The 13141-nt window shown below is 40.3% G+C and overlaps 1 protein-coding gene across 1 annotated transcript in view; it reads right to left on the bottom strand.

Annotated features, from left to right (window-relative positions):
* Positions 1–13141, bottom strand: part of PRDM6 (PR/SET domain 6) — a 105563-nt gene that overhangs the window by 15948 nt on the left and 76474 nt on the right. The window contains exon 6 of the mRNA XM_034960414.4: positions 7246–7588. Coding sequence (XP_034816305.2) covers positions 7246–7588 — 343 coding nt within the window. The remainder of the gene's footprint in view (positions 1–7245; positions 7589–13141) is intronic.

Here is a 13141-nt window from a genome sequence, read left to right as displayed (position 1 = left end):
AATTGATTTTTCTAATAGTGAAGGGACCATTAACATTTATTAGCCTCTGGTTATCTATTTTTAATGGCTATCACAATAAACAATAAGCCACTAAATAAAACCAATTAATCTTTTCTTTTTTTTCTAACTCTGCTGTCAAAAGTTGGGGTGATTTATTTCTCACAGTCAGAAGTCAATCCATCCTTTTTATGTTAATAGTTCACGGTGGTAAAGGTTTACACACAGGAGAGCAGAAATGACCACAGAGAGGCTTATGTTGAATTCTTATATCAAAGTAACGCCAATGGAAGGCAAATTGGATTCTAAAACATCACCTTTGCCTGGCACTGGCTTGAGAGGCATATGCTAGGGAAGCAGTGACCTATGGCACAGTTTTTAAAACTTCGCAGAACTCAGATTGACTGAATGGAAGGGGCTAGAACGGGAGAGATAGGACCCCTGACTCTGATCAGCTGTGGCATTTGGACAAGCCACTCAACTTCCCTGACCTGTTTTCTCATCTGCCTGGTAAGGGGAATGGACTGAAGATGATGATCTATCTCTTGCATCTCATGCTTGTTCTTGTTTTCAGGTAATTGACAAATGTGCATGACCCAGGAAATCTGTACAATACACTGCCTCCCAAGATACAGCATCACCAATATGATCTCTATTCTCCATCATGTCTACAAGTCAGCTCCCTATACGTGGAGCTTTCTATGGTTGTGTGTGTGTGTACATGCTCATTGGAATATGGAAAATTTAAATGCATTGGTAAAAAGTTGAGAATTCAGAGTAAGAAAATCTAGTACCAAAATATAGGACCAAAACTGTTTTAGTTAATCTCTAAAAGCAAAGCAGTATTCCTTCATTCTTAGGTACATTGAAAAATAAGATTTTAGAATACTTGGTCACATACACCTTTGCAGAGGCTGATTCTGTATAGAATTTAGAACTGAAGGATGTACCTCACCTGCCACTATAATAACAGTGTCTCTTTCAGCCTAGAAATTTATAGAAAGTTAGCCCTTAGAAAGTACAGAAGTTACACTGTAAGTAGACAAGATTCCTTTAAACCCCCTTTTCTTGTATTTTCAATATTTCCTTAAAATATGAATAAAAGAAAATGATCAAAAAGTAATTTTAAAATTGATTATGTGCCTAGGGTTTCATCCAGGGAAACAGGAATACATTCAAAAATTAAATCTTCAGGCCCAACAGCAGAGCTTAGGAAACATTATCATCACTTTGGAATCTCAGGCATCACAACTTCTTTTGGGACAACTGGCCACAGGAGTTAAGACTATGTTTGCCCATTTCAATTAGCACATCCTAACTCCATGTCTTTCAATATACAGCCAAAGGGCCTTTGGAGCGCACAATTAATTGTCATTACTCAGCTTTTTATTCTGACAACCAACATTCCCATTAATTTTCCAAGGTCTGACCAAAAGGTAAGACTTATTAAACTTTTGGATATAATCAATTCTGAAGTTCTGCCTCCCTTGATGTGTCATACTCGGAGACACTCTTAAGAACTGACATTCTTGAGTGCTGAGTTTAGCTTTACTCTTTCCAGGATCTCATGACATTGCACAACTAAATGGAAATCTTCTTTAATTTTTTTAATTTTTTGAGACAGGGTCTCGCTCTGTTGCCCAGGCTGGAGTACAGTGGCGTGATCGTGGCTCACTGCAGCCTCAAACTCCTGTGCTCAAGTGATCCTTCCACCTCTCAGCCTCCTGAGTAGCTGGGACTACAGGCACGTGCCACCATGCCCAGCTAATTTTTATATTTTTTGTAGAGATGGGGTTTCACCAGGTTGCCCAGGCTGGTCTCAAACTCCTGGGCTCAAGTGATCTGCCTGACTTGGCCTCCCAAAGTGCTGGGATTACAGGTGGGAGCCACTGTGCCCAGTCCCAAAATCTCCTTTTTAAAGCACTTTATTCTCTCTAAATCATCATAGACATACAGCACTTCACTCTTCTCAAAGCAAAGGCAAACAGTATGCCTCACAAAAGGACAGTATCTCACAACCACAAGTAACTTATGTTTTGTTGTTTTTTTTTTTTTACCATTTGAGATCTTTAGTAGTGTTGTCTAATGACGGAGCTGTTCTGTATCTGAGCTAGCCAATACTGGAGCCACGAGCCACATGCAACTGCTGCACACTTCATGTGTGGCTAGTGCGCCTGAGAAACTGAAGTACTATTTTACTTAATTTGGATTAATTTAAATGTAAATCGCTTTGTGTGGCTAGTTCTGACATAGAAATACCCAGCTTGATGAAAAAACAGAAAGGTGCTCCTTAAGAAAGACAGAACTGAAGAACAGAAAACACCTGGGTAGATTTAGTTGGTATATATCAATGCTGGTAAATGTTTAAGCAGAAAGAAGGCAGAGAGACAATCTTGCACATCTCCTGGCACTCCTGGTCACTGGCACCTCCTTTGCCAAAGATAACTCCGGTAAAATGTGCAATTCATTTGCTTTTAATCTGTAATTGGTTTGGTGTATACATGGGAAAAGGATGAAACATTTAACAAAATTAAGTATGGTTTGGCTTAAAAATATTAATCCTGCTTTGATTTTTTCTTCCATGGCCTCCAGGACAAAACTTGTTCAGTTGGGGCCACAATCTCTCCTTGCTCAACATCAGCCAGCCCAAGTGCAAATCTCTCAAGACTTCAAAGGGAGATTACTTAGGTCACTGCTGGCTGGGTGGAGTGAGAAAAGAACTCAGTTCTACGTAAGGAGAAAAATATTTCAGGACAGTGACAGAAGTGCAAGACCAAACAGCCTGAAGAACATCAAAGCTAGAAAGAAGATAACCTTCACACTTGGGGGATAGGGAAGAAGTGGGACACAAGAATACTGATACATTCTAAGAAACTATGATGATGATGAATTCTCTCCAGGCCCTCCTATCAGAGAGCCCCTTCTAATGTCATTTTACCCTCTGATCCCACCACATCTCTTACAAACAATGATACTTAAAACACAAATGTGAATAGGTGATGGTGTGCCCAGGAGGCTGAAGGCAGACTTGCCCCATGTGGCACAAAGAGCCAAAAAGGAGAAAGGAAAAGAAAAGGGATGCAAAATAAAAATAAGCATTATAAAGACACTTTCTGCAGGAAATAAAAGAGAACATACTTGTCAGAAAACAATCCATTGTGATTGAAGGCTTTGCTTACCCCTTTCTGGAGCATACCCCCCACCACCATACTGCCCCCAATGGGAGTGCTGAGAGTTTCTGCAGCAGAAAAAGCAGAAGAGAAAAGGGATTTCTAACTTTTGGTTCGAGCAAAAGCAAGAAAAGCTACTTTGGCCTAGGCAATAAGCTTATGCAAAACCCCAAATGTTTATAAAGTCCCTGAACAAAATGTTGGTTGATTTAGATTCCAACAGCTTCTTCTCTTCGAATTTCTTCAGGAAAAGAAAAAGTCAGTAGCCTGGGAAAAAGGAGGAAGAGATTTTTGATTTTGCTTAACAGAACAAAATCAAGAAATAATAATTCCATGGTTCCCGGACCCTCATGGGTGTGTTTTTTGTCTTTAGTGCTGATTTCTACTTTGCCAGGTCAGACAGATTTTTTTTTTCTGTGTTAAATGTGAATAACACAGTGGTAAAAAAAAAAAAAAATAGTGAGGCTGGGATCCCTGAGGATCTACGGATTTCTTTCCTTTATATCAAGGCATAGACTTTTGATGGTACCTCACATGAAAAAGCTCATGAATACAGACACAAAGTCTCTTGGATGGAGGTTCGAATATCTGGGGTTTCATGGCCAAATATTCAGTCCATTGAATAAAAAATCATTTGGACCTCAGATTCAAGGGCCTGTTTCAAATTTGGACTTGTTTGAAACTCTAACCTGTTTTACCTTCTGACTTTCTCTCCTGTGTCCCCCTTTCTTGCCTTTCTTGTACCTGGTTCTAGCAAGATTTTCCTATCAAAATAAAAGCTTTTGAGTTTTTTGAGCAAGGGAAATGCATTCTAACTATCCAGCCTTTTCACTGTAAGTGGCTGAATGGGCATATATTGCTAAAGACTAAAGGCCAGCTGATCTATGGAATCAATCACTAAAGAATATATGTATACAGGTTGAGCATCCCAAATATGAAAATCCAAAATGCTCCAAAATCCAAAATTTTATGAACAGCAACATGATGCTCAAAGGAAATGCTCATTGGTGCATTTCAGATTTCAGATTTTCAGATTTGGCATGCTAACCCAGTGAGTATAATGCAAACATCCCAAATCCAAAACAACCCAAAATCAAAAACTCTTCTGGTCCCAAGAATTTTGGACAAGGGATACTCAACCTGTATTCAGCAGTTGTAATCCACGTGGATAATAACCATGAAAAGGTTCCAAACGTAGCTACTGTCATGAACAAATTTGATGTTCCATTATAGTTCTGTACATTTTTTCCATTTAGCAATTCACCCATGTGGTTAAGAAATTACGGAGAGTATCTCTTACCTCCAAACTTTCTGGTACAAACAGAGCATACTGGGTTCCGGAACAGAAATGAGCCATTCCAGCCCTTTATACTAAAAGCAAATTATGTAACTAGAATGAAATTAGGGGGTCCAAGTGACTGGATATCTCCCTCTATTTCCCCTTATCTTCAACAATCAACTCAGATGTGATGATGTAAGTCAAGCATTTCCTCATCATTACTAAGAAACATTGTATTTTATTACTTTGCTTATAAAGGAACTGATCTTTTGAAGTAATTTTTTATTTTAACTTATTCAAGAATGATGGTGAACACCTCTCAAGTCTTTACCAACAAACTGCAGGGAAGGAACCCACTGCTTCAGTAATTTAATCCCACTCTGGCACCTTCCCAGATAACAAGCCCATTACTTCACCTCATCTGGAAAGGCTGGCAATTCCACACTTGGACATCTGAATCAAATAAGCCCATCAGGGTCCATGATAAGACAGAAGTCTCATGCCGCCTAGATTTTTGCCAGTAACTCTAAATTAGCTTGGAATCAGTATAGACCTAACAATCTCCCACTGAAATGTATTTTGAATACATAAGCTTTCTAGTTTTTCAGGTATTTTTTCTGATAATATACATAAGTATATTACGAATTATGACATTATTATTTTACAGGACAGACATCATAACACATACATATGATTTTTTTTTTTTTTTTGAGATGGAGTCTCACTCTGTCGCCCAGGCTGGAGTGCAGTGGCGCGATCTCGGCTCACTGCAAGCTCCGCCTCCTGGGTTCACACCATTCTCCTGCCTCAGCGTCCCAAGTAGCTGGGACTACAGGCGCCCGCCACCATGCCTGGCTAATTTTTTGTGTTTTTAGTAGAGACAGGGTTTCACCGTGTTAGCCAGGATGGTCTGGATCTCCTGACCTCGTGATCTGCCTGCCTCGGCCTCCCAAAGTGCTGGGTTTACAGGCGTGAGCCACTGCGCCCGGCCCCACACATATGATTTTCTAAGCGTAACTGAGATCAGACAAAACAGTCTGTTTCAGTATCTACTTACCATGAAATAGTTTCATTGCTTTATATGGCATTCAGCATAAACTCATCTCATCTCATCTTCAAAGCTAAACTTTGAAAGTTCTACTATCCAGAAATTTTTCAACTATTATTTTATTTTACCTGGTATAATTAGTTATTATGACTATAATGAACCTTTGCAAATAATAGATCCAACTATCTGAATTCACTCTATTTAAAAAGCAAGTTTATAATCAGATTTTAATGCATCTTTTGTATTTTAAAGACTACTAAAATGCTTTGCAAACTTAAAAGAGACATATCTTGAGGTTCTACGTATACTTGCAAGGAAGGCAAATTTTGAAAAAAGAAATCTTTTCTGAATGAGGAAAACATTTTTAACTTTTGTATCACCTCTACACCAATAGTACTAAGATGTGCAGAAGTCTGTTGATACTCTCACCGGGGGCTCGCCCATTGAAAATAAAGATTGTGAAGACATAGCTGCCTTAACAACCCTAATTAATGTTTCAACATTAATTAGGTACAGCAATGTTGATGCTAAGCAAGTAGTTTTTCCAACAGCACAAATAAAAATGTATGCATGTGTAATGTGCACATGTATCCTGTAATTGATTATTATTATTTTACAAAATATCCACTCCCTCTCCCCGCCACCTCCATCCTCCCTGCCTCTGCTTGGGTTTTCTAGGCACACTGTGTACCCTCCAGAGCTGGGAGGGAAGAGCTGGGTGTACATTATTAGGCGAGGAGAGCCAAGTGGCTTGCTTAAATTAGTGGCAAAATTAAGAAAATAACCCAAGAGCCCTGCTTCCAAGTCTCCTACCCCAGCTTCAAAAATTATCTTCTGCTTTTATATTCAAAGTGCATTTTGAATGCTATTCTTAGATACTTGGGTTTTCATCAAGTTTTCATAGAACATGAAGGAGAGATAAAAACACAAGCAATCCTTTCTTATTGAATTAATTTGATTTTTGTCTTTTGCGCTCCCAGCTATCAAAACTGTCAAATGAACCGGTTTTGATTCATAAATAATAGTTCCATTATATCTACTGTGCCATTCGTCAGAGTACCTGAAATTTTAATTCACTTGTTCAGCTAAATTTCATCCTCAGTTCATGGCCATAAAATTCTTTATTGACAAACTTTCAAACCAACTTTGACTCTGAGGTATCTAGTCAACATTTTTCTTCTGTGTGGATATTAGTTTATTGAATAAGTGGCATCTGTTTTCCTCCACATCACTAGCAGAGTAGGTATTTCCTTTTGACAGCTTTGCAGGATTTATGGGTTTGCATGCTCTGAAGAAAAATAGTACTAAGCAAAAAATTCCAATTCATTACCTCTTAGTACTTAATTAAGTTCATACCCACGGCACACTGGAGGTGAACCCTGAAATGACTGTGACAGCAGCAGAGCAGCCAGCTATATTATCTTTGGAAGACAGAGAAGATTCTAATTATCCTTACCTCATTTTTCCACCTATGATATTCATAAACGTTCCTTCTATTTCTCTCCCTTTTAGGCTTGGGCAGAACTGTTTGGAAGGCAAGTGCAGATTCCTCTCTGCAGCCACCAACCTGTCTGTGCAGCCCTTATATGCAAGAAAGTCAAGCAGTGGTCTCGCATTTCTCTCTGACCTTCCAGAATGCAGACACCACTTATCACAGGGCTTCCCCTGTGGAGGTGCTCAGAAGTTGGCGGGAAGGCAAGCAGTGGGTCTCACTAAGCAAACACACTATCAGCAGTGAGAGTCAGGGTTACCTGTCGGGGTTCTGCGTGCACACGTGCATCTGTAAGAGGATCCGCTGGGTGAAAGTCTTAAAGCACTGCCCACATTTCCAAAGATGCCAGTCACTGAACTCCGAGTGGAGCTGGCTTGTGGAAGTTGGGCTCGCCAGGACTCGCTGGTTTTTCACGTTGATTTGATTAAATCCTGATTCAATGGGCCCAGACTTATCCAGAAGAGAGAAGTTCCTGCTGCACGGAGTCTGGGGGAAAACAACAGAGCGCTGCTGGGTAGTAGGGGCGAGTTTGCTGCTTTTGTTGAAGGGCTGCAGGGCGTCTTGTCTGCACATGGCTTCCATTACCGTTGAAGGGACATTTACTAGGAGAATAGCAACAGTTTAGAAGAACAGTTTTATTAGCCTTTAAAATAAGCACAATAACACATACTTTTAAAAAATCAAATAAATCAACATTTTAAGAATTTGTGTTTCTGGACTCAGAATTAACATAACAAACCATCTGATTTGAGGGGAAAAAACTATTATCACAGATTAATAACTCATCTGATGCCTATTTATTAAGCAACTATATGCTCAGGATTGTTTTACATGGTCTTTGCCCTCATGGAGTTCACTTATGACTTCAGACATACAGGAGTCCATAGTGAGCACCACACTGCACCTATGCCTGGAGGGAGTTTAGATGGGAGGCACAGCAAGAGAGAGGGAGTGAGCAGGGGATGTTGCCCAGAGAGGGTAGCCCTGAGCAGTGCAGAGAAAACGGATTCAGCTTGACTGATGGAGAATTTCAGGCTTTCCTCCAGATCTTGGCAGCACAGGATAGGTATCCAGGAAAAGCTATTTGAAGAGATGAAGGGAACAAGATGAAAGACACCTGGAGGCAGGAGAAGTCTAGCATGCAGGTGGGAGGAGGCAGGAGGAGTGTCGCATGCAGTAAGGGAGACAGGCTGACTGAGCAGGGCATGGGATCTGGTCACTCTAGGAATAAGGATTGGGGGTCAGAAGGAGACCTCAGAGGGCCTTAAAAGTCCAAATAAATAAATAAGATATTTCAGACCTAGGAAGTAGACACAGACCATTCCTGAGCAGAGGGATAGCAAGAAAAATAGAACCAGTGTTCAGGAAGGGCTTGAGAGAGACCTGATTTATAGATGGCATACAAGTGGATAAGGAAAGAGTAGGAGGCAACCAAGTGTGGTGCTTGTGACTCGGGCTTTGGAATCTGAAAGACCTAGGTTCAAATCCTGCCTCTTCCTCTTATTAGCTAAGTGGTCTTAGGCAAAGTATTCAATAGCTCTGGGCCGCAGTTATTCCATCTATAAAATGAGGACAGTGGTACTAATGCTTCTAAAAATAATAGCAGCATGGTGTGGTGGCTGAGATGGCTGAGGTTTTAACTCCACTATTTACTAGCCTTGGGCAAGTATGGAACCTCTAAATCCGTGATTTGGTCCCTGGTATAATGTAAAATAGTCACTCTCAGGACTGAATGACATAACATAGAGACAGCATTTAGTAAAGAGCTTGACCTATGGTTGACACTAAATAGATGTTCGGCCCTATGAGCCTTAGCATCCTCATCTTTAAAGTCCCCTTTTACAAGGTTTAAATACACCAATGAAAGTACTTATTACAGGGCCTATCATGAACAGCAACTACCATTTTTATTATAGAAGGAGAAGCGACGGGTGTGAGGGAGATGGCCCTAAACTGGGGTGGTGGCAGTGGAAGTGGGGAGAGAACTAGAAGAAATACTTCCGAGGAGATAAATCTAATAATATATCTAGAATTTGCTGTTCTTTTTATTAAGACATTAGTGAGTTAATAATATTTATAAACTATTTGCTGGTCATTTCATAGGTCCAGAAGTGATTAGAACCTAATAGGCTTAAAAATTCTTCTTTTTTTATTTTAACTACTATATCTATGGGTCATTTCAAGGCTGAGAGATTAAAGTTACCAGGTGGTCAAGAGAATGAAATTAGAGACCAAAAATTTTGAAAAGGATATTGGCAAAAAGACTGTGAGAGCAAGTAACAAAATAATGCAGACTATGGCCACTGGCCACCAGTTCAAGGCCGCGTGGCAGGAAACACATGACCTGGGAGCACTCCTCATGCTGTGCCACAGATCATCGCTGAGAATGCTACATGGCACGAAGATGCAGGCATCCTCAACGGTGGGGGACCATGACTGCCACGAAGCTCTGTGCTCAAGTGGACAGGGAGATGCCATGTGTGGGCACAGAAAGGGGTAGGTGTGCTGCCTAAGCACTCTTCAACTGAGAACATTCTGCAGCATCACATGTGTTAAGCAAATCCAACCAGAGGACTAGCTCTGTCTGCAGGGCTTTGTCGGCATAGCCCATACTGTCTTAGGAAAGAAAAGTAAAGCAAGAGACTTGCAGACCTAGAAAGAGCCTAGCGTTTGTCTAGTTGGCAGTTCTTAACCTTGGGTACTGCACATTAGACTCACACAGGAGAATCTTTAAAAACTACATTATAATCTCTCCATAGGGCCTGGGCATCTACATTTTTAAAAGTTTCCCAACTGCTTCTAAAGTGAAATCGGGGCTGAGAATCACTGATCTAATCCTACCTTCTCCTGTTACAAATGACAAAAGCTGAGTCCTAAGAAGGTCCAGTAACTTACCGTGGGTCACACATTCACTTAAGGACATATCTAGGTGGCAAGTTTTAGCTTTCAGACTTATAAGACAGAATTTTTTTTTTTCTGACCATACATTCATAGCATCTCTGCTCAATAGCTGTGTTTCGAAATTTAAAGGATGTTTTTACAGCTAGTACATTGTTTTGTGTGTATTATATACATAAATATACATGTTATATATACTTACGTTATACATATACTTATATACACCTACGTACGTATGTTTTATGTATGTCTTTATTCTATATACAAATATTTATGTATATTTCAATTCTGGGGCAAAAGAATATAATCAATATAGAATTTGTGGACAGTTTTTACACTTAAAAAATATTTTATGGCACACAGATTGTTACTTTTTAAATAGGCACTGAACGACAAGAAGGAATGTTTTGCCATGCTCTGGCATTTTTTTAAATAAAACATAAAAACAGCAGCATTGTCAGAGATTGGGGTAGAACCACCTTGTTTGGCCCTTTCATTACTAATCCAGGAGAGGCAAAGCACAGGGAAGCCCACGAGGTTTTAGGCAACATTAAGCTTTTACAGGCCAGGCAATTTCAGACTAACAGGAAGTAATGCATGGTGAGAAAAACCATAGAATGAAGATGTCATCAACATGCAAGAGAGTGGGAAACACTGGCCAGCTGCCTCACTGTAGGAAAAGGAATAAAATGCTTCTGGGGGTAAATAATACAAGTAATACTCTAAGTGTAGATGATAGATTCTGAGCTCTGACTTACACTCCTAGAAAGTAACCTAACTGAGCCGGATGTGGTGGCTCACGCCTGTAATCCCAGCACTTTGGGAGGCTGACGCGAGCAGATCACCTGAGGTCGGGAGTTCAAGACCAGCCTGACCAACATGGAGAAACCCTGTCTCTACTAAAAATACAAAATTAGCCAGGCGTGGTGGCACATGCCTGTAATCCCAGCTACTTGGGAGGCTGGGGCGGAAGAATCACTTGAACCTGGGAGGCAGAGGTTGCGGTGAGCCGAGACCGTGCCATTGCACTCCAGCCTGGGTAACAAGAGTGAAACTCCGTCTCAAAAAAAAAAAAGTAACCTAATTGATTAATTCTAAAAAATTGTTAAGGTCACATAACCTTTTATATTAAAACAAAAGAATGTGTGGGTGACAGGGGAGTAGGGATGAAGAGAGATTGATTAATGGGTAGAAATTTACAGTTTGGTAGAAGAAATAAGATCTAGTGTTTGATAGATCAGTAGGGTGACGATAGTTTACAATGCTCTATTGTATATGATCATGCCACTGCACTCCAGCCTGGGTGACAGAGTAAGACTCTATCTCCTAAAAAAAATTTAAAGCAGGACTTTTAGGAGACACACAAGATTATTCTTCCTAAATATCAGCCTCACTGACTATGTCCATTAAAGGTATAAACTAAACACAAGAAATTTTCAGAAAAAGGACAGGAAATTTCATCCCAACACAAGAAAGACAACATAGACAACGGCAAAAGGTACAGAGATGGGTTATTAAAATGATCAAAAAGATGAAGTGGTTTCTGCAAGAAGCGATATTGAGCTAGTCAATCTCTTCAGTCTGGAAACGCAAAGATTAAGGGGAAGAGGGCAAACTCTCAAAGCCTTAAAGGATACAGTCAAGGAGGAACATGAACACATGAAATTTGGACAGTTAAAATATTGAGAGAGGCAAATTCAGGATCTATAAAACAAAGTTCAGTTTACCCCTTCCTCGTTCATTCATTCAGTCCACAAATAGTTGCTGAGCATCTATTACATGCCTGACCCTGTGCTAGGCACCATGGATATAGGGGGATCAGGAAAACCAAAGTCACTGCCCTCTGGCACATAAACTCTAGTGGGAAAGACAGTTATTAAGCTGATGTTTTTACAGATAAATATTTACTCAGTTTCATAAAATGTAACATTCCATTAATTTCACCATTATAATCGTAAGTCACCATTAATTGCAAGACACTTGCCAGTTTCAGAAAGATTAAAATGTAAAAAAAAAAAAACCCATAAATTTTAGAATTGACAAAATACAGTTAAGACAAGTGTGGTAAGTGCTGTTAGAGAAAAGAAAGGATATCAGGAAATGATAAATCAGAGAATCTGAGTTCCTGAGGGGTACACGGGCATCATACAAGTGCAAAGGGAGGAAAAGGCAATGCAAAAAGATGGAATATCGGCAGCTTTGCCATAGAGTCTTGTGCCATGCTGAGGTAGGAAGGAGCTCAGGGCACTAAAGGAATGGAAAAAAAGGCAATGTGGCCAGAGAGAGAAGAGGAGACGGGCTGCAGCCGAGGCTTGAGAGGAAGGCAGCACAATTGCCAATGCCTGTGGGAGATGGACAGGCCACGGAAATATCTGATGGGGTGATGGGAGGCAGGTTAACACAACAGAGGATGGTGGGGGCGGTCACATTCTGAACAGGGCACGGCCAGTCTAGAGATGTTTGGAATCTAATCTTGTAAAATGCTATATGGGCCATAGAAAATGTTTCTGGAGACTCTATGTGACCCATAGGCTACCATATTAAGGAACTGGGGATTTAGCAAAGAGTAATGGCAAGCCAAAAAAGATTTTAGGCTTGGGTGTGAGATGATCAGATTTACGCTTTAAAGGCATCATCACTCTGTATCGGTAAATAAAGAAACAAAGTACAGAACAGTGTATACAGTGTGCTACATATACATGTGGGAGAATGACAGCCAGAGAATAAAAGGGGGAATATGATTAGATGCTTGAATAGGCAAAAATTATCTCTGAAAGAATACCTGAGAATCTGCCAACATTACTGATGGCATCTTGGAAGGAGACTAGACTTATATGTCCACAGTACTTTCTGCATTTTGATCTATGGGACAGAGCTACCTATTAACAAAACAAGTGAATAAACTGAAACAATAAAATAAGCAAGTGGTTGAAACTTCACTCTGGCCACCATGAACTAAAGAAAGAAAGTGTGAAGTCATGCAGAAGGCTACTGCAGGAGTCCAAGCCAGAGTGGATGGTGACACTAGTCAGGTGGCAGCAGAAATGAAGTGAAGAAATGCATTAAGAATATGCAATCAACAGGACTTGGTGGCTGATTGGATAGAAGGGTGAGCAAGAGTGAGGTGTCAAGGTTTCTCGACACAGCAATTGGATGATTGGGAGTGAGAGCTGCTGAAAGATGGGAGAGGCAGTTAGTGGGAGTGAATAGAGTGGTTTTAGTTTTACGCAGGTTTAGTTGGAGATGCATGTGAGACA

Source organism: Pan paniscus, chromosome 4, assembly GCF_029289425.2.
Source record: "Pan paniscus chromosome 4, NHGRI_mPanPan1-v2.0_pri, whole genome shotgun sequence".
In the NCBI taxonomy this organism is placed as follows: domain Eukaryota; kingdom Metazoa; phylum Chordata; class Mammalia; order Primates; family Hominidae; genus Pan; species Pan paniscus.
The sequence above is the reverse complement of the archived record's forward strand: the minus strand, read 5'-3'. Positions and strand labels throughout refer to the sequence as shown.